The sequence below is a fragment of the Sinohyriopsis cumingii genome, chromosome 6, assembly GCF_028554795.1.
Source record: "Sinohyriopsis cumingii isolate HCF-2022 chromosome 6, ASM2855479v2, whole genome shotgun sequence".
NCBI classification, from domain to species: Eukaryota; Metazoa; Mollusca; class Bivalvia; order Unionida; family Unionidae; genus Sinohyriopsis; species Sinohyriopsis cumingii.
This window is the reverse complement of record NC_142966.1, coordinates 64,499,448-64,524,856: the sequence shown is the minus strand read 5'-3', so window position 1 is coordinate 64,524,856 and position 25,409 is coordinate 64,499,448. Positions and strand designations below refer to the sequence as shown.

The following is a 25,409-nucleotide window of genomic DNA, read 5'->3' as shown; positions in this document are numbered from 1 at the left end:
CAATAATAATAAACATATGTAATGACTAAATCCACTAGCGATACTAAAGCATAGGCCGCTGACATACGTCACAAAGTCGTATGCGACCAACTGGAACTTTAACGCGATACATGTAGGAATTCACACGTGTTAAAGATCTGTTAAAGTCGCGACAATATGAGCGAGAAAACCTCACAGGGAGCCGTAAACAAACGTTTGCACCGCTGATCAAGCCAACAAAAATATTGTAGCCATGACAGCGGAAACTGTAGAACAAAGAATGTAGCGGAAACCTCGGCCGCGCTGATGAGAATAGAAAGACAACCTGGTACGATTATGCGTCTGCCATTACAATTGGCAGAAAAGTAAAATCAGTTACTGGATCTGCAATAGGTCGCTGGAGAAACACTTGCACGTATTCCGAAAGAACACACGGTACAAATATATAATGGATACACCAGTTCAAACGTTTTCCGAGGAGGCACGGCAGGGGATCTTCCATTATCCTCCATTGTTTGGCGCTACAAAACCCACCAAATGGGAAGAATTTATATACGAAGCATAAAATGCCTAAGGATGCAAACCCGAATCGATTGAAAGCAAATGTCTCAAATGGGTATTTTATAGTAGATTGGACGTTTTAAGTTAACCATTAAAAATCGAAAAACATCGGAAGAATTTCAAAAACATATTAAAATGCAAAAAGGTCCAACGCATGAAACATTACATCAGACTGGAATTAATCTATACACAAACATTGCATCATCTTGAAGAACACCTATAGGACTGACTATTTGAAACCTCAGACAGAAGCTGTCTCTTGATGAAGAAGTATATCTCTCTCCATTGGTGGATCTCCCGCGGAAAAACTGTCTTGGTGATCTTGCAAACGTGGACGTAAATGTGAGTCGGTTTGAAACACTATTGCGGTCAAGTCTCTCTGGGAGCAAAACACCCAACGTCATTAATAAGACAGTATTAATTTATCAGCGGCTGCTTAGCATTCATAGTATGGATCCGGGGACGTTTCGCTTGCTTTTGTTGTTGTTGAGTTTAATTATAGTAGCGTTCGCACAATTGTGCATGTGCCACTTTTTTCTGACTGCACCGCAGCCTGCTAGTTGTTCCTGGGGAAGGGGATGGTGCCACCTCTCCCAGTCTTTTATGGATTCAAGGAACCCTGATAGTTTGGCCTCAATGTGTGGGTCCATAAAGGTCCCTACAATTGAATGGTTGGCTGTCATTAGTGGGAAGGAGAGCTCGGGAACGGTCCTGCTTGCTTTACATCGCTGGTTTCTTGTTGCATTTGCCTTTTTTTTGTTCTTTTTTTTTTCGAGATTTTTTTTTTTTTTTCTCTTCAAAATGTTCTAAAAGGGGAGGGGGGATGTTCTATGCTGTTTATAGAGGTTCTTAGTAGATATCATGTATGAAGAGAGATTTTCAAGATTATTATGGTATTACTAGTCGAGGTGTTTAGGGTGTGTTTCCTAAGTTATGTTATTTATAAGTTTTTAGATATTACCTCTTTAAGTTATTTATTAATTGATGTTTTTAGAGATTGAATGTTATTTATACTTTAGTTAGCAAGAGACCGGAGTCCTAGCCGATTACACGGTTCGTTAAGGACATCTAGGACAGGAATCCTAGCTGATTACTCGGTTCGTTAAGGACATCTAGGGCATCCGACTTTGCGGTTTCCTTAGTTTTTTATAGGTGCTTCGTAAGTGAATTATTTATTAATACTTTTGTAAAATTGAATGATATGTTATGGTTTTTTATGTGGTGGCTTCTACATTTATTTAGCTAGTTACTGGGTCTTTTGGTTTTGTGGGGATAGTAATTATATTTTGTTCCTAAGTCCTGCTGAGTCTATGAATTGATTTATATTTTTATATGCTGATCGTTTATTTTTATTAGAGTCCATAAGTAACTCTGGGTATGTGTGTGGTAATCCATTCTCTTTTGGTTTTTGATAAATATTTTCCGAGCGAGTTGATATTTTGGGCATATATTGAATACGTGGTGTAGATCTTCGGTGGTGTGGCAGTTAAAGCAGTTAATGGTTGCTGGTTTGGGTCCTATAAACCTTCCAAAACTGCTTGCTAGTTTAGTTTTTCCAGTTATTATCCTGTTTATGGTTTTCTGTTCTAAATAGGTACCCTTAGGTAGCTGTATGTTCCTATCTAAGTTTTTTTTGGGTTTCATGGTGATTTTTCCCTTTTGTGGAGGAGTTCCAAAAATCTTGCCATGTTTGGTCTATATATGTTTGTGCGAAGCTTATTGCTTCTGTAGAGCTATAGTTAAGCTTGATAGAGTTTTGATCTCCTAGTTTGGTTTTTGCAACTTTGTCTGCTGTTTCGTTGCCAGAGATTCCAATGTGCGAGGGTATCCACATGAGCTCGACTAATTGATGTGCTGTGGTGATATCGTCGATTAATTGGCATGCTCTGTCGAGGAATTGTTCCCTAGAGTGTGTATTGCGATTTTGGATCGATTTGATAACGCTTAGAGAATCGCTTATAATGACTGCTTTAGGTATTTGGTTGTCTTTGATCCATTGTAGTGATTCGCTTGCTGATGCATGAATTCAATAGTGTATATTGCGATACCGATGATGAGTGTTTGTTCATTTTCCATTGAAGCACTTCGTGTTTTACAAGAAATCTATGTCGCGATGTACCGTGTCGTTGTAATCACAACCCCGAGCATCACATCGAAGATTAAAATTTCATCAACTAAGTCATGTGACTTTTTCTACATCATTCACTATGGGGGAATCCGCACACACGATAGTACATGTGCGTCGTTGCGTGAGTATTACACTTAGCCTAATGTATGATCACGACAGTGTGATGGCCTTCGCCCGAATAACTCTTTTACGTTCTCGCCAGAAAGTGGGACCACAAGAAATGATATTGAACTTACTAATAGAAGAACTATGATACTTCATGAATGTACCGACGTGAGAAGAAAATCAAAGCAGAACAATAACAGCAAAATGAAATCTCTAAGAGACCCACGTTGCTCATGAAATAAAGAACCTAGATTTATGGCGGTGTATGTTATTTGCGGAATCACCGCCGCGACCACCGTTGGTCCTCGTGTTCCTCGAATTGTAGCCACAGCAACCAGCAACACCAGTTAGATTTGCTGACGTGCTATATTCATAGTAACCGGTAGTGCTGGCAGTGCTGTTAAGATAATTTCATTGCGGCTGAATTCACGAATAAGCGTTTATTCGGAATTTCTCGTGGCAGCTCAAAGTAGTACGATGACTAAACTTTTCGATTGACATTGATGATAAAAAGAAATTAGCATGGGTTAGTTCGAAATGGTGGTGGTTGAAGTGGAAAACCTCATACGTCGGCGCGTACAGATACTAAACCGGGGTGTTAGTGACCCAAAAGAGGTGATTGATTTACAGACAGTGACAATCAAGTAACTGCTAGCCAGCATATTTTGCATTGCAAGATCGTTTACGTGACCACTGGGTATTACTAACATGCTACCAATTTTGGCTGGTCAAAAATCATTCACCCGAGCAAAGACAATCTAATATGTTTGCGAAGAATAACATTTTTAGAAATGTAAACGGCGACAACATTATACACCGTTACACACATACTGAAAAGGCTCTCTCGCCATTTTGACGATGTCGCCGTTAATTTAGTAATTGTATATTTAAAAACTTCTAACTGTATTTCCGAAACAGTAATGACGGTTGTTTGGATTTACGCTGGTCGATGTTTGTTACGCAAATGTTATAATTATATGTTATTGCCCCATAGGGCATGCGCTCACTTTTATAAACAGATCACGTGGTGCAGAAGTTGATCCATCTCAGATAATAAAAGTCTAATAGCCCTATTGTGATACTTAATCGTAAAATCAATTGGAATACTATCGGACATTTTCTGGAACAGTTGTTAATTTGTTATTTTGCCCACAGTATTATATCAATAATACTTTATTAGTTCCATAAGCGATTACCGCGCCTCCTTTTCATTTATTTCTCAAACCTTTTCATTATATCGAGTTTTTCCATTATCTCGCTTTTGATATTTCTGACAATAGTGGAAGTTTTGAGAAAGAAATGGACATAATACAGTAGTTGAATAATATGCCTTCAATTTGTAAACTCAAAACCTGTGAATCTGTTAATGTTTAAAGTAGAACCTAATGCGTCCTTCAACTTTCAGAAGATCATCCTCTTATTCCTTAAAGATAAAACAACACTAATTTCAGGCGACTCCAAGACATTATGACTATCGCTTTTAATCCTTTACGCCTTCTAAAGCAAAAAAATGTTATGATAGATATTTAAATAACCGACACTTTTGGGAAGTAAATTTTAGCTGTGTAGTAGAACCGATGCCTCTTTAACCCATGTACAAATACTGACTGGATTCAATTATCATATCATGGAAAAGTGAAGCCACAATATCTTTCTGTTCTTTATATGCTGGACACAATTTCTGTTTATGCCTTTCTTTAACCATTTTTTTCGATATCTGTAATTCATCTGAGTCACACCGAAGTTAATTTACTCTACAGTGACTCAATCCAATCTCGAATCGACAGTAGTTGTATTTTTACATTAAACTTGGAAGTTTAAAAGCAGGCGCTAACTCGAACAATTCTGGTTGGCAACTATGATCAGAAGCGCTGAGATTCCTGTGGGAAAATTGATGTGAAGTGACGAAAAGTGTAACTCTAGATATAGAAAAATACAAATTAATATCGATCGCTGGGAAAGAAAAATCGTAATGAATTATGTTTGATGGGGTCCGTTGTTCTGGATATCAAGGGGTTACCCAGGCCCATTCCTTCTAGTTCATACACCCATTCATCTCACAAAATCGGTGTTTTATCGAGGACAATTGACCGGTATGGTTTATTAATTACATACTTCCAATTAGATAAACGTTGCTTCCAGTGTAAAAAGGATTTTTTCCGCCAATATAGACATATCATTCATTTTTTTTACAACTTGCAAATATGAAGACTACCAACATTTCTATGAATTTTCATTCCTTACGGTAAACGTATCGGCTTAAAGACAAATGGACATTCTTCAGCAATGATAATGTGAAAGAATATTTTTACTTGCCAATGTTTCAATGGTCATGAAAGCAATATAGAGGGGTTATAAACGGAAGAATCACACTTTTATAAATTTTTAACCTGAATAATGCGAAGACAAAAAGATCATTACTTCTGATTGTTTTCACCTATCGGAAACACGGTAACAACTATGTTTCACACAATTTTACTCGCGTTCTCTCTTGGTCCTTTTCCAAAGTGCCAACCTTATTCTTATAACAGAATAGTAGTTACCTAGAGTCACGTGACCTCTATTATCACGTCATGACGTCACGTCGTCATAGTCTTATCCAGCAACGTTTTTACAGCAGCTTCATGATAATTGTGAACAGCTGCTTTATTCACAAATATGGAGAGTAACTCTAGAACTGGGACCTCCGACGAACCTGTCGAGGGAGCCAATCTTTTGCAGCTTTCAGGGCTTCGTTTTTCTCAGGGAATGAGGTCAGTTATACCACTGAATCAAATCAGTCAGGTTCCACAATATGCCAGTGTTAGGCTTTGACCTGGTATGTTCATTTCCTTGGATTCTTTGAAATGCAGATCACCTTAGATAAAAAAAAATAACAGTGATTCATCGTTATCCTTGGTAGTAAGGGATCTGAAATACCCTTGTTTCATATACATGCCTTAAATTGAAGTCAGTACTTAAGACATTTGATTGGTCCGTTTTAATTCAAACTTGAATTTTAAATTGTATGCAGTCTGGATTGTCAAGTGCAGTAATATGACTGACGGAAATCTATATTTGGCTCAAGTATGATGAATCAGACTTCTTAGATCTAGACGTACATATTACGAATATTAGTGAAATTAGTCTTTGATTTTGGTCCATTCTGGATAAATATAGAATTAGCAAACTTTTTATAAAAAAAAGTAAAACAGGTGAAAACTTCATGGATAGGGAAATAAGGTTGCAACTCTGTTGCATAATATTTTTTTATTCGCATCGTCTTTTGGTACATTTCAATTGTACAAATGTTATTTGTGTAACATTATGACAGTTATTTAGAGTCACATGATCTCCATTACCAAGTCATGATGTCATATCGTTATAGCCTTACCTCCTTGTCAGGATATGAACTTACTGCAATTACCAGCAGTATGACTGACTGAACTCGAAGTCTGATTTAATAATTTCATGATGCATAACATTGTAATAACATAAGTGAAATTATGCACTTTTTGATACCTCGATAAAAAACTTAAGTTCATGTTTGGAGTTTTTAAATTATGGTGTTACAATCCTGGTCCAGCCTCGATTTCAAATAGATATCATCAGTTCAGAGTCTGGATGAAGTCTAAATTCGACTTCATCCAGAACAATCGAATGTTTTAAGCCTAGACTTAAACGTGACTGACGACGAAACTGTAAGACTAATTAAGATTCCTCAGGTAACGTTTGAACACCATAAAGCAACTCGGAGTTCGAATTCAAATATTAACAACACTTGGTTAGAATCTGCAAGTACCAGACGGACTCGTTTGGTCTGAAAGTAATGTTCGGGGGAAAATAATTCATCTGAAAGACCCGTCCCTGTTTTTGATTAGATACCCATTATATCGATTTTTCATCTATTTGATCTAGGGACAGATTAAAAAAAAAACATAGGTGCATGCAAATATATATATATATATATATATATATATATATATATATATATATATATATATATATATATATATATATATATATATATATATATATATGTGTGTGTGTGTGTGTGTGTGTGTATTGACAAGAGAAACTTTGAATGAGAAAAATAAAGGATAACAGACGGGTGGGTTCTTGTGGCTATCACATAACGAACCAGATTAAAGTTTGACCTAATGCTAAGTTGTGTACAAAGGACGAGACAAAGGGTGACGAGAGATCGACGACAGAAATAATATCCAAGGTGGTTTTGAAGGAAATGTGTTAAAATAAATGTGTCTCGACAGACTGGAAGAATAACAAGAAGAAAAAGAAGAACAAAAAGAATACACTCATTAAGAATGTAATTATTTGAGAATATATTGATATAAACTTTGCCACGGTGCAAAAATAATGACAAGGCTGAAACGGGAACGTTACATATATATATATATATATATATATATATATATATATATATATATATATATATATATATATATATATATAGAGAGAGAGAGAGAGAGAGAGAGAGAGAGAGAGAGAGAGAGAGATTATCAGAAGCAGATCTATATATTCCCACCTTACTGGAAAAGCCGATTCACACGGAATTTTTCCCTGTATTTCTTGTCACTTCGCTGATAAATTTAATCTTTTCCAGTAGTTGAGCTATGTTTAAGAACCAAACATAAATATTTTTTTGTATGTGTACTGCGAAAACAAACGTAGAAAACCTAAGAATTCTCCTGGCGTTGTTCCCTTTTAGGTCTGTGACAGTGCTGGCTAAAATGATGGAAGAACGTTTCAAATGTGAGGAGAAGATGGCGCATGCCCTACAAGAAAGTACTTGTGAATGGACCAAGAAACTAGCAGATATCTCATCTTCTGGAAATGGAGGTAATTTAAGAGAACACATTTGTCCATAAGTGACGGCGCTTTAATGAAATCAACCTTTTTAAACTGGGAAAATAAAACTAAGTGTCAAAAAGTCGAAGCATATTCTTTCTTTAAGGTGAATGAAATTATAACAATTAATGAGAAAATATACATTCCTAGGACTGAGGCAGTGTATATTTTTCTAATTAAATAACTGTAAGTATTGTGCTCCTAGAAAGTAGTTCAAATTTACATCCAATGTTTCATTTTAAAAAGTAACTTATTGACGGATCAACCTCGACATGACTGTATACCTCGTCAACTGAAACGGGACACACTCTTGTTCTGCAAACAGACTTCTACATTGTGGGACAAAATTGTTAAAAACCATTTTTACATTTAAAAAATCTATGGATGGATACATACATACATACATACATACATACATACATACATTTTATAATTTGTAAATCAATTTTACTGAAGTATATTTATTATTCAACGTAAACATTTTAAATTCTACTTCGTTGAGGTTGAACACCTTATATTTATGCTAGCTTGTTTTGGCAAAATCAAATAAATGTCACACACTTTTGCGTCTATAAAAATTGTGAGAACATAATTTTAATAAAACAATTCAGCTTTTAACAGGAATGCTATATTAAAAGCGTCCACTATTTTCTACCTATAGATTTTGATCACGGATCCATATATGCAGTAATCACAAAAGCCTTAATGGAGCCAGTAGAAGATGCGAAAATCTATAACATTGTGAAGAATGAGGGACTTGGTGATGATGGACCCGTCAGTTTCTTACGCAGGTTAGTATTTTAATACACTATTTTCTTCATTCCTATTTGTGATGGAGATAAAATCCACTCAAAATATTTTTCAAAAATGTATTTTCACAAGTGGATGGGTAGGGTAGGGAAGAAAGGCATGTGAAAGAAGTGGTCTTATATTTCCATGACGTACACATTGCAATACTGTATCATCTCACATTGGATTGGTCTCTCCACCATGAGGCTTGATGTACGAAGAAGATAATGTATATATTGATTATGATATGGCGAATAACAATCTTTTCAAGTGCAATGGATCCAGCAAGGGATCACGTGTGTGAGGGATTAATTAAGGTAAATCCAATAAACTGACAACGAACAGTACAAAACTAGTATCTAGCTACCTTTGGCGCTTTCGACTCTTTAATGAGTCTTTTTCAAAAGCAAATACACCACATAGACAAGACAAACAAATAAAACATAAAAACGGTTATGTTTTCGAAACTTTGCATGGCTGTTTCTACAGGAATTCATCTATGTGTCAACTAGTTTATTTCAGCTTGTTGCTGATACTGGAAAATATTTGCATTGACCTAGAAATTGATGAGCCATAACGACATCTGTTATTTTATGTAAATTTATGTAAGCGCAGATTATATCACGGATATTTCATTGTTATTGTAGTCATAGGCGATTAACCAAATTTAAAGAATTCTTTAAAAGAAAATGTGTCAGCTGCTAAAGATAATTTTCTTTGTGCATGGTTATCTTTTTCTACTCTTCTTGGTTTAAACCGTTTGGTTTCAATGGTCTATGGCGGCGTATTCAGTAAGATTCCTTTTCTTTCCTGGTTTGGGGACTCCAGTTGGGGTTGTAAGCAATTGCAATAAGTGTTATATCACTGAACGTATGGCATGGGGAGAAGTGTTCTGCCACCGGGCTTCTGTACATCTTCTTTGTCATCCAATCAGACCTATTAAGGTTGATCCTTTTGTGTAGCTTTTCAGTTTCTCCGACATACTAAAGGCTACATATCATATGTTTTGCATTTGCCTTTGAAAAAGACTCATTACAGAGTCGAAAGCACACAGGCTAGCTAGATACTAGTTTCGCGCTGTTCGCTATCAGTTTATTGCATATATATATATATATATATATATATATATATATATATATATATATATATATATATATATATATATATATATATATACGAAAACATTTGTATGAAATCATATTATTCCTAAAATTTCACCAGTTACCTATTTTGTATCCATTAAAGGATTTCTTTTCAAATGAAATCTTGTTTCCCATCTTATCTAATAGGTGGAAGGCACAGATGGAAAGAAGAAACATTCAAAATGATACCATGAAAATGTACTCTACGGCATGGGAAAAGCAACAATCTACTCTGAAGGAAATCGAAAAGGCGAAGGAGGTAAGGAACGGATTTTTTAATCATACTAATGTCCGCTTAGAACAAGAAAAACGGTCATTGTACCGTAGTTTATCTTAAAACTTGAAATGGTGAGTACTATGCAGGGCCGGCGCTACCATATAGGCAAACTAGGCGGCCGCCTAGGGCGCTGATTTCAGGAAGCGCATATTTCATTTTTTTATTGTTTATAAATTTTGAAATTGATATATTCCGGGGGGGGGGGGGCGCCAGAATCTAACTTTGCCTAGGGCGCCAGATAGTCTGACCGGGTCTGGCGCCGGCCCTGGTATTATGTCCCAGGTTTTTGTAAGTATCTTTGTGTGTGAGTACATTAAGGTTGGAATGTCACGCAGTGGGATTCATTCCAATGCTAACAGCTTAAGTATCCTCCCCCCCCCCCCCCGAAAAAAAAAAAATAAAAAAAAATAATAATAATAATAATAATAATAATAATAATAATAATAATATAAAATATAATAAAGAACGATACGAGACAAAAAAGGTGTCTACTGACTAATCTGGATACGTCAAATATGTTGATCGAAATCTGACTAACTGGGTAACAATTCAATTAAATTATATTGTATTCAGTTCAATTCAATATTTGATTCTTCCTTCCACACAAATGTATATCGAGACAACAAACAGAATGGTGTTCTAAGAAGCATGTGTATAAAATCATTTGTATGTATTGTAGAACAGTAATCATCAAAAATGTCCATAGTATTGAATTGATGAATACATGTGCAAAATACATAGAGGATATAAGTTTTCCTACGTTAATATGGGCTTTAACATCATGTGGTAACAAAAACATGATATTTTAACGAGTGGCGAAACGACGAGTTAATACATGTCGTTTTTGGTACCACAAGATGAAATATATTCTGTATTAACATAGGTAAAGAAAAATTTCTTTTTATTATATACCAAACTTGCTCCAGAATCAAGCTTTAGAAGATTCAACTCAGTCTCCGGCATAACACTTTCGCCCTCACCCCTTTTTGTAATTCACATTTTAATCATTTTGTATTTGTATTTGACCCTATCTAAAAACAAGGCGAGTCCGATTCAGCAATGCATCGCAGCGGTATCTCGTTGTTGTCAAGGTAATAAGGGGAAATAACTCCAGAGAGATGCGAACGGCGATTGTCAGATTTCTTTATCAAGTTTGTAATATGAGAAGGTTTCTTTTTATTTGTTCTAGCTCACAAAGTACACGTTTTTTCTTCTACTGGTACAACTTTTGTGGGCACACACAATCAAGCGTCGCATGGCACGCTGGGATATCTTATCTTTTCATATGTGAAAAATATAGGAATAAAAGAAGACAAAAATTAAAATTATTTCTCCAAAAGGTCCCTGTATTTCACACTTAAGTATATAATAAAATAAATGATATCGCAAAAATAAACTGCCCTCGTAATAACATTATCCTTATCCAATCGCATAATTTCTTAAGAGTTTTTTTTTTCTCACTTTTTTGCCTTAGAAAAGTTACTTTATCCATTCAGTACACTTACAAATTCATCAAATATCGATACGCGTATTTCAGGATTACCATCTAAGGAAGTATAACCTTGAATATGGTCTTCGACAGCTTCAGGCTGACCCTCCAGTACTCTCGTCGCATGCAGATGAAAGCCTTCGGAAGTCCATGTACCACAACCGTGTAAAATGTGAAGATGCACAACAAGAGTATAAGAAGTTACTTCAAATGGCCGAGGAAGAAAGAGGAAAAGACATAGCTGTAAGTTCAACAGCCGGAAAAATTATAATAGAAGCATTAGCATTGTTATGAGATATTTAAAGTTAGCCCAATCACCACGCGTGCGCAGAGAGAGAGAGAGAGAGAGAGAGAGAGATTTCTCGATGTCGCAAATCGCCACGTTTATTGTAACACATATCAGGGCAGTACCCACGATTCTTTGGTACATGGACAGCGGTAGTGCAATCACGGTAAGAGGATTGTTAGCAACAGAAATGTCATTAACCGCAAACTCCCTGAACGTACATAGTAAAACTTGAAAAAGTTCAGTTGATAATGATGTATGTTCATCGTAAACTAAACCATTTCAAACCAAAACCAGTCCCTAATGAAAAACGTCATACCCGAAGACAGTGGCCACGAGGTTAGTTAGATGTTGGGAATCTAACTTCTGGTCACGAGTCTAACGCATTAACTCACTGGGCCATCATGACTCTACCGAGATGTGGTAACGATCACACGTCGGGACATTGCTTGATTTATAAAGCGTACGGATACTTAATCGGCGTTTTCGCCAGGTGGAAATCAAAAGGCTCGATCTTTAACATCGCTCTTGTTTTCTAAAAGATAAGATCGTTCCTCAGATTTATGGATACCGCTTGAATATGACTGGAAGGCCAGTTAGGCGACGATTTATAAGTCTCTCTCCCGGTATCACTATCTCTCAGTCTCTCTCAGAATTAAGAGAATCATTCTATCTACTGATTAAGATTGATAAGATGCCCAACTTAAAATTAACACTTAACTATAAATATATTTGTAAAATAAATCATTAGATTTATTACATCTTATAAGGTCTACCAAAGTTTGGAGTGTTGATTGTCCTTACAAAGTATCATAATATGATACGAACTTTGAATAACATTCTTTTAAAGTTCCTGTCCATAGTTAAATGTTGTTTTTGTACGAGAGTTTCGTTCTGTGTTTCAATAGTCTCTCTCTCTCTCTCTCTCTCTCTCTCTCTCTCTCTCTGCATGGAATAGAATTTGTGCGCATTTTTCAGGCAATGAGGATAGCAGAGAGAAGGTTTGAGAGATTTGAGAAGAACCGGCTGATGAACACGGCAATTGGTATAGAGAAATTTCTCGACTGTGTGGACAAGCTGGATGCGGAAAGGTAGTTAGAAGAAATTAATAGGATTAGTACTATAGAAATGGACATTCCTGGACTACCTTTAAAAAATTGCAATAACATTTCAAATCAAATAAATGATTGTATAGATCAATTCTTATTTCAGAACTCTCCCTTTAAGTACTATTATACTATTTATGAACCACAGTTTTATATAATAGACATACTCTTATATATATATATATATATATATATATATATATATATATATATATATATATATATATATATATATATATATATGAGGTTTTTTTAAGGAATGTCCATTTCTGCACTACTGGCATTTCGTCAAAAACATCTCAATGAGAATGGAACTCAACAAACATCATTGTCTGTCGATAGATAGCATGAGTGAATGCACCATGAGTTTTTACAGTGGCCTTCTGTTTCACAACGCTTTTCTCATAAGACAAATTTCTGAAACAAGCGGCCATCTGGAAAAGTAATTTGTGGTTGAGTATCATTATCACCAATTGCCTAACCAAGAAGATGAAAATATGGCTCTTTACAGGAATGAAGATTTATATATTAGCAAAATCTCGAAATATGTAATTACGGTGTTTGCACCAAATTGTTTTGACAAAATTTTTCGAAAATATAGAACCATACAAGGTTATGTCAGCTTACTTCAATTTTATGTTCGTTTTGAACACTGATAAAGCCTATCGACATGGCCATACCTGCAACTGTGAGCTAGAGACTCAGTAACACAAGAGTCTAAGTACATGTGCCATTAGACATGTTGGAAACTATACTCTGTGTATGTCTGACTTGTGAACAGCGCACATAATTGTGGCATTTGATAAATGAATTTGAAAAAAGCAGCAAAGTTTAGACGCTACCGCCGAGAAAAGCATACCTACGATAACTACTTTCCAAAGAATGTTATACATTAAAAGCTACCCCTCCGGTGGCTTAGTGGTTAGAGCGTCCGCCTCGGATGCGGGAGGTCGTGGGTTCGATCAAACCAAAGACTTACAAAAATGGTACTAACAGCTGCCTCTCTTGGCGTTCAGCATTAAGAGGTTAGTGTTAGGACTGGTTGGCCTGGTGTCAGAATAATATGACTGGGTGGGACATCATGCTACATGTCTGCGGCATGATGCCCCGGTGCTAGACATCACTATAAACTGCCACATTGCTGACATCGTAGCGATATGACCGAACAATTGTTAAAGCTACGTTAAAAATCGAAATCACATCACACATCACATATAGATTAAAAGCAACGGGTCATAAACTGTAGTTTCCTTTATGCTTTATTAAGAACACGTGTCCTTTTTGTATTTAAGAGAATAAAGAATCCATTCAATCCAATTTTCTTTAACCTTCTATCACCGTCTTTTACTCGTTTTCTTCATCGTTGTGTTCTGTTTCTTTTTTACTTATATTTCTCGCTTTCTTTTTTTCTTTCTGTCTTTCATTCCTGCTTCAAGATCCAATCACTTGTCTGTGATTGAAGATATTATTGTTATGCTGGACAACATGGATGCTGAGGCCGATATAAGGAACCTTGAGGCAAAATTCATAAGCAAGCCTGAATGCCCCATCTTTACGGTACATTTTCAATTTTTATCGCAGAATTAATAGGAGAGAATTTATTGCATACTTCCACGACATCGTTTTTTTTTCCCAATCATTTTAGTGATTACTTTTTAATGCATGAATATTAAATATGTACAGAAAAGGTCATATATTTTCATCTTCATATGAGCAAACTTTGTTTGCCAAAATAGAGACAAGGAAACATCAACAAAGTGCGATTTATACTATTTTTAACCTTTCGTGCTACTTGACAAATGACAATGATGATAATTATGCACAGTGAACTTTGACTGATGATGACATGTGAAACTTACCAGCTGTCATTTTAAATATCTAAAGGATATTTTTTAAAAATATAATTGTACATAGCGAAAACAAATATTATAGATTATTATCCATCATATTAATGGAAAAAGGTAATTAATATCGACGAACAAATGGTCCACCTAAACTAGTAATGCCATTGTTATTTTTTATATAATAATAATAATAATAATGATAATTGCAAGATGGACGACAACGACATCATTAATGATGAAAAAAATATCACATTGATTTTTTGCATAGAAAGATGAATCACCATTCTCGTTCAAATCGTTTTGAGGAAACGAAAGAGCGAGGGAGTTAAACTATGAGTGAATTTGATTGAAATTGGTTTGTTAATAATAATAATAATAATAATTACGATGATAATAGTAAGAAAAAGAACACATATAACAAGGACAATTACAAACGGATGACAACAAACGATGTCAACAATACAGTCAAGACTTGTGTCATACGATTAATTACCAGTTTCCTTTTCATCCGTTTGTAGACTTGAGTGAGAACTTGATTAAAACAATTATTCATCTATTTTTTTCTGTCCACGTTAGAGATAAACTGATTTTTTTTCTATCCACATCAGAGATAAAGGAATCCTTTTTTCTATCCACATTTTATAATAGGACTTTGATGAGAAGAATCCAGACCAGCTAGATAAGATAAAGACTTCGTTTAAGAATCTGAATTTGGGGAGTAGAAAGAGAAACCAACTTGGCATACGTCGAGAGGTCATCGTGTCTGATGAGAGTGACTCCAACCTGGTAATGGAAATAACAATATCTGATGACGATTCAGATTATATAAAAGTGATAACAACTCCCAGTGATGATGTAGATGATAACGATGACGAAGAATCGGATATAGCTATGTAAGAATATAATTTATATCGTTGCCATTTGCGACTTTGTTACGAAAGTACTGGGTTGCTTTTTACTTAAGGCATTTGGTTTGCATAAGATAATTTTACTCAAATATAAAGAGAAATACACGAATAATAGCAAACGTAATCAGAACAGGCGAGTAAGGCTTGTTCACAAAAATAGTCAGTTACAATCGGCACTTTGTTATTCAATATCACCCACGATGCAGGTATTAAGTTTAATGTAAAATTCAATTGTTTAAAACAGTTTTGCACACACACACACACACACACACACACACACACACATATATATATATATATATATATATATATATATATATATATATATATATATATATATATATATATATATATATATATATATAACAACGTTTATTTTATTACATATCTTTTTTGTGAGTTCTCCATAGTGACTCTAACATATAGGAGTAAATCTTTTTTTTCCAAATTAGTGTTTTGTGGATGCAATGTGTCTTCCCCTGACGAAGAGCTTGTCTTGCTCTAAACGTTTAGACACTGTTTTGAAGTTCTGAATTTTTATAAAACACGCACTCAAGATTTTTTGAGGATTATATTTTGAATCATAAGTGTCAAAAGAAACATCGCTTTATTTTGACTATTTCACCACTAACCTTCAAGCTGACGACACTTGTATAAGGGTGCTTATTTGTGAGGAATAAAGGGATTAATCTTACATATGATATCTTCCACATATACTCTCGATAACCAAAGTGATGACATTTGGTAGCCCTAAGAAATGACTTAACAGGACAATGAAAGTGATGGGATTTGGTAGCCCTAAGGAGTGACTTAACGGCACAACGAAATGATGGCATTTGGTAGCCCTATGGATTAACTTATCAGGACAACTAAAGTGATGTCATTTGGTTGCCCTAAGAGTGACTTAAGAGGACAACAAAAATGATGGGATATGGTACCCTTAAGGAGTAACCTAACAAGACAATGAAAGTTATGGCATTTGGTAGCCATAAGAAGTAACTTAACATGACAAAGAGTCATGGCATTTGGTAGCCCAAAAAAGTAACTTAACATGACAAAGAAAGTGATGGCATTTGGTAGCCCAAAGAAGTAACTTAACATGACAACGAAAATGATGGTATTTGGTAGCCCTAAAAAAATAACTTAACACGACAACGAAAGTGATAGCATTTTGTAGCCGTAAGGAGGGACTTACAGGACAACAAAAGTGATGGCATTTGGTAACCCTAAGGAGTGTCTTAAATGACAACGAAACTGATGGCATTTGATAACCCTAAGGAGTGACTTAGCAGGACAAAATGGAGAACAACAGCACTCTAGTCTCGGATGGGTGGCCACCCATATAACTCTTATACATGCTACCTGCATATATATACCAGGACGGAAGAGATGTAACTCGAATGTTTGTTTTATTAGAAGCGCCATCCTTTGACTAGAAAAATATAAATAAAAGTTCAATATCAACTGAGTTTATTAATCTTACAAAATTTAATGAACTCTTTTTGATTTCCCTAATATGACAATGTGTCAAAAAAGAACTTCGATATTATTCCTGATTCAAGTTACTGTCCATTGACAATTTCGAACTGACGTCATCACTGGAATTCAACCAAACACCTCTATCGGACTCTTTCGCGTTGATAATTAACTCTACTTTTATCATTTTAGACCTGCTCATTTTGTTTCAAAACTAAATATGTATAACTAATAACATCTTGAAATGTATTCCCAAGATTTTCCCAGATTCATTTGAAGAAGTTCTATAATGACGAAATTAGACTCTTATAAGACAAAACGAAGGATAAGATCTCAGTAAACCAAAGTTTTCACCTACCGGATACGCGCGTCAAGAAGTATGTGTAAATTATCAATCCAAAGAGACGAAATTAGGAGTTATGGACCTGTTTTTGAAGGGAAGCAACCAATGGGATTACTTCCGCCTGGAAGGTAAATAACTCAGATACTAAAATTAATAATAATGTTCTTCGTAAAAACAAAGTATGATTGTATGATTTCTTTTTTCTCCCTAAGATTTGAGATCGGTGAAAATGGACGAGAAATTAAAATGAAGCATAAACCACAACCCACGACTTCACATGTACGTGCAATTGCTAAGCACGAGAAACTAATCAACGAAACCTGCATCACCGTGAAAGGTTTGTATAGTGTTTCTATATTTTTTGACGTGGGATGTTTCGTGATGGTAAGAAATGACATTATAACTTTTTAGCCAAAGAGACTAGTAAGGTTTTGCTGTCAGTCCAACTTTATTGTTACTTTGAAGTTAAATTCGCTCGCCAGGGGTCTATCCATTATGCAGCTGTATATTAAGTGATTTTTTTTAAAAAAATCTGATAATTGTTTTAAAGCACAAAAATACGATTGTTCTAAGAAATTGATCATTGGAAGATAGGTATCAAATTTAGTACACAACAATCGTCGTCTTCTTTATCTACAGCTTCCTCGAAACCAGAATATTTTGGTCTCCCTAATGCTATAGAGTCTGACAGCGAGACAGAGATGCGTGTGATTCCCAAGAGGAACGGCATAACTGAGCTTAACGTAGATCATGACGCCTCACCCGTACCACCCAAGGTAGGCTGTACACCATACACCGTAGACATACAGACAGACAAACAGACAAAGAGATTAATTAAAGATCAATTGAATTAACATATTACGAGAACTTAATATATGTTTATATCACAAGGCCTATATCATTTATTGTTTTATAACGCCATCACTTTCTTCATCTTTTACAGCTGACAAGAAAGGCAAAGAAACTAGTCAAAGAGAAACGAAAAGGTAACTTAGTAAGCTAACGAATAGCAAAACAACTTTTATGGAAGCACTGAAATGGTGGGTGGGTGCGTTTGTAAAAGTGGGATAAAGAATGAGTGAATGGAACTTTAATTTATTATGAGCAATTGATATGTGGACAAAAGAGATCTTCTTTTACGTGTATTATTTAACAGTATATAAATTATTTGGATTGGAAAGCAAAACGATCAGCGAATGAGATCACGAACTCACCCAGATAAATGTTATTTTTAGCTTTCTTGTAATTGATTAGGTATGCTTTTCGTGTCATTTTCTAATTATAACTTTCTTGAAGTTGTTTAATTATACTTTTTTTGTAATTGTTTAATTACACCTTTCCTATAATTGTTTCATGATACCTTTGCTGCAATTGTTTAATTGAACATTTTTTTAATTATGTAATAATGCCTTCCTTGTAATTGTTTAATTATAAGTTCCTTGTAATTGTTTAATTATACCTTCCTTGTTTGGAATAAATTCATATCCATTTTCCTCCAGTCAAGCATCAAAGTTTTCTCCTGAACATCGAGCTTTCTCGTGAAATTAGTAAATTCAGAAGATCAGGTGATTAAGAAATATTAATCATTTTATCTTTATTCTATTATTATTATTATTAGTAGTAGTAGTAGTAGTAGTAGTAGTAGTAGTATTCGCTTGCATCAGTTGTTATTAACTTCACATCATAATCTCAGAGTCAGTAGAAAGCACCGAACCTATTAAAGAATCAAGACGGGTCTCGGACAAGGGTCAGACAGAAGTCAAGTCCGAAAAATGTATGGTCAAGGACAAGATCGAAGAAAACGCCACGGTCATAGACGAGAGCACTGATTCAGACGCTGACACCAAAGAACCAGATGCAGTAGAGGTCAGAAACTTAGCCAATGTGAAGGTCATTGCTATTGAAGACTACATTGCACAAAACACGGATGAGCTCAACCTTAAGACTGGTAAGTACTAATTATATTTGAGCTTGCCTTTGATTTTATAAATGATATTAGGACACTTGACTTGATCCCTAAAGTGACTCTACAGCCTTATTGTTATGGATAAACTAAATTTGTCGGATTGAGATTATGTTAGATACACACCTTCATCTGCAAAAATCACTGTGAATTGGGCATTCTAGTCGTCGTGTCATACATCTGCATCAATCGCTCTGAATCGTACACTATTGTGTCCATATCGAATAAATCATTGGTGGAAAATGTCTGACATATGCAGCTCATCAGATATATCTTCACTTGCATAAGATAGTCTCTCTTTCTACGAACAAATCACTCGGACAGAAAGAGATCTTCAATTAACTGCTTGACAGCTTAAAGTGTATGTATTATATTACGGTTAGATAAAAAGTTCTCTTAACGTAAACTTAAGCATTTGTGAAGGACCATGTGGCGGTAATCTGTGGCTAGTTAAGTGAGGAAAACCGTAGAACCGTGAGAAACCATAGACCTTGGATGCTCGGCCACATGCATGCGCACTTTACGAAGATGGGGATCGAACCCAGGACTGCAAATGTGTGTTCTACCATGGCTCTTTTCAGACACTAGCTTAATATCTGTAAAGAAGAGCATCTGTTTATGATATAATAAAATGAAAGACCTGCAGGCGAACACAGATTATCGGAAACTGTTTGTTGAGAATGAGCCTGTTTCAACGAAGGGAAAATACGAGGTGAGATTATATACACTGCACAATCGAGTCGCCTTTACGATCTGCTAGTACATTCTACCTTGTTTTCTCACTAGTAAAGCTTGTTTAGTGTGTGATTTGGATTTTTAACGTATCTTTAAAAAAAATTTAGTCATATCGCTACGATGTTTGCAGTGTGGCAGTTTATAGCGATGTCTAGCACTGAAGCATCATGCCGCAGATATGTAACATGATGTCTCACCCAATAACATTATCCTGAAACCAAGCTGACCAGTCCTAACACTAACTTCTTAATGCTGACCGACTAGCGAAACAGATATTAGTACCATTTTTATAAGTCTTTGGTTTGACTCGGCCGGAGTCTGAGCACGCGACCTCTCGCATCCGAGGCGGACGCTCTAACCACTAGGCCACTGCAAACTCGTACAAGAAACTCGGTCGGATAGAGAAGCTTAATTATATATGAACTGCAATATCGAATCGCTCCTCCTGTAACTCTGTTCAAATATAATTCGCTTAACAAACTGGCCATCTAATAAGTTTGTAAATGTAATTTGATCGGGCAGGACATTATCAGCTGGTGTAGTTAATTTTAAAATACTATTTTATCAAGCAATCTTCTGGCATGTTAGGATGATGAGAGAGACATTAATAGAATACTTATATGCCATGGATAATAAACTATTTTTATATGAATACTCGTGTATCTCAAAAGCGAGCTGATACATTCTCCCAAAATGTCGCAATTATTGTATCCTCTGCTCAAGTAGACAGCGACACAAGGACAGTCACTTTTATGTCTTCAAATGCAGCGACGACATTACTGTTAATATATTGTTAACCTGGTGTGGGTTTTTTATTTGGAGGGGTATTGGGGTTTTGTTGTTGTTGTTTTTCAATCTTTTTACGGGGTAATGGAGCATACCTCATTATGCGCTTTACTAAAAAGTCAATATACGTTGGAACCATTTTGTAGGCATATATTTTTATTTTGTGTTATAGGTCAGAATATTAAGCAAAAGATCCCAGCTAATTCCGACGGCATGGCATACGGATGGATCCGGAAGGGGAAGCTGAATAGGATGATTTACGGGTATTACCCAGCCAACTTGGTCAAGCTCAAACCAGAGAAGAAAAAGACAGAAAATCGTGGCCATCTCTCAAAAAAAGGACGAATTTTGAAATTCGCTTCCTAACAGCTGTATATGATTTCTACCTTCCTATACTTTTTCCAACGGTAACAAACATGTATGCATGATTGCTTTCTACATTCCTGTACTTACTCCTACCATTTCACGTATTTGCATACAATAAATTTCTACATTCCCATAAAACATTTTTGCATGATTGATTGCTCCTTACCTATACTTATTCGAACCATACGCACTCAAGCCCTAGGTAGTCGTACCATATAAAACACTAGTGCATGCTAGATTTCTACCTACCTGTACCCTCTTCACCATATGTACATATTATATCTTTCATACTTAATCGAAACCATATCGAACGTTTTACCACGGTATATGTCGACCGATTCCAATAAATCAGACCCAAAATATGTACTGATATCTTAGCGTTTAATGAACAATCTCACTGGTTCTTAAAACACCGCAGTTATTGCCGAAAGACTGTCTGCAACACATCAGTGCACATATCGACTGTTTCCAAACATTTACTGAAAAGGCGGATTGGTATGCCATGAAGAAATGGCTGCTGACAAAGCCGGGCTGATCCCACCTCTCCATTACGAGAGAGAATGGATCATTATAATTTAACATAACAAAAGGAGAGACCTCCACTAATATAGACAAAAATGACCAACTAAACGGCAAGTTGGCAGCAACAAAGGGTGCAAGGGAGAGTTTTTATGTACAAATTTGATGTCGTATACACCTGGCCTACAAAATTCATAAAAATAACATACACGAGTGAGGTCAAAAAGGTCCATATTTCTGGATAGGTAATAAAAAGCAAAACATAAGAATATCATTCACTTCACCTGATAAGTCAGTGGAAATTCAAGGAACAAAAGGTTGATCTACCCAACCCCCAAATTTAGACATGCATTTTTCATGTCCAAAGGCCATTTATGAGAGCACGTGATGTTCACAGTGTAAACACAAGCCCTTTCCCTAGGTGATAATTTTGAGAAAAAATCGTGTACTTAATAGCTTGATGCAATTCAAAATAGTTGTCATCCAGGCAGTTTTTGACATATTTTACTTGCCTTGAACCAACGTGTCTAATGCCATGAGTAACTAGCCATGCTTCCTTGCCGACTATTGGTATTTCACTGGCTACATACTTTGCAGTGACCGGGAACAAAAGCGTGGGAATGGAGAAGACCACTGGGGCAGAGACAGGTATGGGCGGCGCCCACTAGGGGCCAGCGGTAATGCCACCTCTCACTGCCATATGTCAATCAGAGGCAACTCTATCTATTATTATTTTTATTATTTTTAGATAAGCTTCTGAATAAATATAGACAGCTCTTAGAAATGTGTGACCCTTTAAAGCCAGCCCAAACATATACACACCTAATATAGCAATATAAAATATTATAGCACCAAACAACGCAAATACTGGACTCACACTGATCCCTGGCAGGGATCACTAGTTGAAGAACACTGGTCAACAGTGAAATCATTACTGACTTGAAAAGGCCCTAATCTGTAGTATTTTGGTGTGCCAAACACGAATATAACCGTGAAAAATTTGTATTGGCTCTCGTTTTGAAGATATTCATATACCTCATTTTCTATGTTTCACTGTGTAAATTTCTCCAGTAGGACTGCAGCAACATCCGGAATAATGATGTAACATTGCATAATACCATCATGCTCACATCATCCACAGTTGATTGCATCATTTTCTGATGCAATGCAATACTAATGCCATGCGGCTGCTGAAGTAAGTTGACGTCAGCAGTGTACTATACATGTGTAGGCCTATTATACTAATGCCAGGCGGCTGCTGAAGCTGACGTAAGCAGTGTACTATATAAAGCCCAATCAGATAGGTTCAGCATTTAAAATATTTTAGACGTTGTGCGAGACAGTTCAAGCTACTGTTACATAAAACTTATTATTTTATCCATTTACGTACAATAAAGAACAGTAATGCCTCGAAAGTGTGTTAATACCGCGGACAATTTTTGCTATATTTGTGGGGAAGTGACATTTGCCAACCAGAAGAAAAGTATCAATTCTCAAGTGAAGAAGGCATATCATCTTTACTTCGGATGCAAGGTTGGTGACCAAGACAAGCATTGGGCTCCGCATATATGCTGTGCTACATGTACAACACAGCTTTCACAGTGGTTGAATTGCAAAAGGTCATCAATGCCGTTTGCAGTCCCAATGGTGTGGAGAGAGCCAAGCAACCACCTAAATGACTGTTACTTCTGCTTGGTTCCTCCTCTTTCCGGCGGAATAACGAAGCGAAAGAAGTCGAGAATAGTCTACCCAAACATTCCGTCTGCATTGAGACCAGTTCCACATGGTGAGGGACTTCCTATTCCAGAACCTCCAGCAGAATATTCTCTTGATTCATCTGACGAAGACAAAGGTGAGTCGACCTGTTCTTCTCCTGGTCCATCAGCATGCAGTGATCCAGATTTTCACTGTGGTGCATCATCAACCCCACACAGAATAACACAGGAAGAACTAAATGACCTGATTCGTGATTTGGACTTATCAAAGAACAAGGCAGAATTGCTAGGATCAAGACTCCAACAATGGAATCTTCTAGAAGAAGATGTCACAATTACTGCATATCGAAAGCGCCACCAGCAATTGGAGCCTTTCTTCAGAAAGGAAAGTAATCTGATATTCTGTTCCGATATTGAGGGCCTCATGAATGCTTTAAAAATCACTCATGACCCACAAGAATGGAGACTATTTGTGGACTCTTCGAAACTGAGTCTCAAGGCTGTGCTTTTGCACAATGGAAACATTCTTCCATCTATTCCAGTAGCGTATGCTGTCCACATGAAAGAGACATACGATAACTTAAGGCAGCTACTGAATTCCATTGAGTATAACAAGTACAGCTGGCACCTCTGTGGTGATTTGAAGGTAGTTGCCCTTTTAATGGGACTGCAGCAAGGATATACAAAATACATGTGTTTCTTATGCGAGTGGGATAGCCGAGCAAGGGAAATGCACTACATGAGGAAGGAATGGACTCACAGGCAGAATGTAGCCATTGGAGAGAAGAATATCCAACAGCCAGCTCTGGTTGAGGCTCAGAAAATCTTGCTACCACCCCTTCACATCAAACTAGGTTTGATGAAGAACTTCGTGAAAGCCATTGACCGGACTTTGCCAGCATTCCGATACCTGCATGAAAAATTTCCTCTACTCAGCGAAGCAAAGATTAAAGAGGGAGTTTTTGTGGGTCCTCAGATTCGAGAGCTTTTCAAAGATGACCGGTTCAACAACTTGCTGGAAGGTGACGCGAAACAAGCATGGAATGCTTTTCGCCTAGTTTCTACAAACTTCCTCGGAAATGTTAGGGCAGAAAACTATAAGGAACTAGTAGAAGACATGTTGATGAAGTATAAGAAACTTGGCTGCAATATGTCTCTAAAGATTCACTTCCTTCATTCCCATTTGGATTTCTTTCCTAGCAACTGTGGTATTGTTAGTGATGAACACGGCGAACGTTTTCATCAAGATATCGCAACAATGGAACAAAGATACCAGGGAAAATGGTCCACTACAATGCTGGCTGACTACTGCTGGACACTCCTCAGAGATGCTCTCGAACAGCTGTACAAGAGACAGGCGAAGAAATCTAAGATGTAGTCAATGACCTGATTTTTTATAGGTAGGCTATTACAGTTGACCTTTTACTATTGGAATGCATTTCGTTATGTAAACATTAATTTCTTGCAGATTACAAAAAACTAGAGCCAATTTTGCAATTTGACTGTCATATTCGTGTTCAGCACATAAAAATTGATAAGAATTGACTAATTTTATTTCAGTAACATGACTTTTGTAAAAATTTGTTGTCCAGTGGAACCAAGGCAAGGAAACTAGTCCAGGGAGTACAAACCTTTATGTAACAAATAGGGGTTACAACAGGAGAAGAAGAAAAAACTCATTTAAAAGAATACACTTTAGTCAAAGGAAAAAGGATCCTCATTCCCTTAGTTTACATTTTCTCTCAATTTTTTGTCAAAACTCTTTTTGGTTTCTTGTTCAAAAACATAATACAACAGACTATGGGGGGTAACATACCGACATAAAATCCTTTTACATCTTACAAATAAAAAAAGACCTTTCAAAGTTTTCCATCTTGACATAGATGGAAAGCGGCGAGGGGTCCACAGAACATAAAAATTGAAATATTCTCTGAGCATGTATATCATGTTATAATATTATTACCTGACACATTCAGATTTCCAATCGTAGCTACAATAACGTAACTAGCAAATTATTTTTGCTAAGTCAGCTAGATCTAAATGT

At 36.2% G+C, this 25,409-nt stretch overlaps 1 protein-coding gene across 1 annotated transcript; it reads left to right on the top strand.

The window, feature by feature from the left end:
• The first annotated feature begins 5,373 nt into the window (after nt 1–5,373).
• Nucleotides 5,374–21,220, top strand: LOC149797092 (uncharacterized). Its single transcript, XM_089960334.1, has 13 exons — nt 5,374–5,526; nt 7,482–7,612; nt 8,283–8,412; nt 9,700–9,811; nt 11,367–11,561; nt 12,583–12,695; nt 14,147–14,267; nt 15,203–15,447; nt 17,494–17,618; nt 17,921–18,057; nt 18,225–18,267; nt 18,975–19,229; nt 20,938–21,220. Exons 1-13 carry the CDS (start codon nt 5,432–5,434, stop codon nt 21,129–21,131), a joined length of 1,896 nt encoding a protein of 631 aa, XP_089816460.1. The 5' UTR covers nt 5,374–5,431; the 3' UTR covers nt 21,132–21,220.
• Nucleotides 21,221–25,409: the final 4,189 nt, after the last annotated feature.

Bases quoted from the DNA above. Each gene is read 5' to 3' on its own strand.
- LOC149797092 (XM_089960334.1), top strand. From the start codon at position 5,432: ATGGAGAGTAACTCTAGAACTGGGACCTCCGACGAACCTGTCGAGGGA. The intron at 11,562-12,582 runs GTAAGTTCAACA...CGCATTTTTCAG, and splicing joins AAAGAGGAAAAGACATAGCT to GCAATGAGGATAGCAGAGAG. The intron at 15,448-17,493 runs GTAAGAATATAA...TTTCTCCCTAAG, and splicing joins GAAGAATCGGATATAGCTAT to ATTTGAGATCGGTGAAAATG.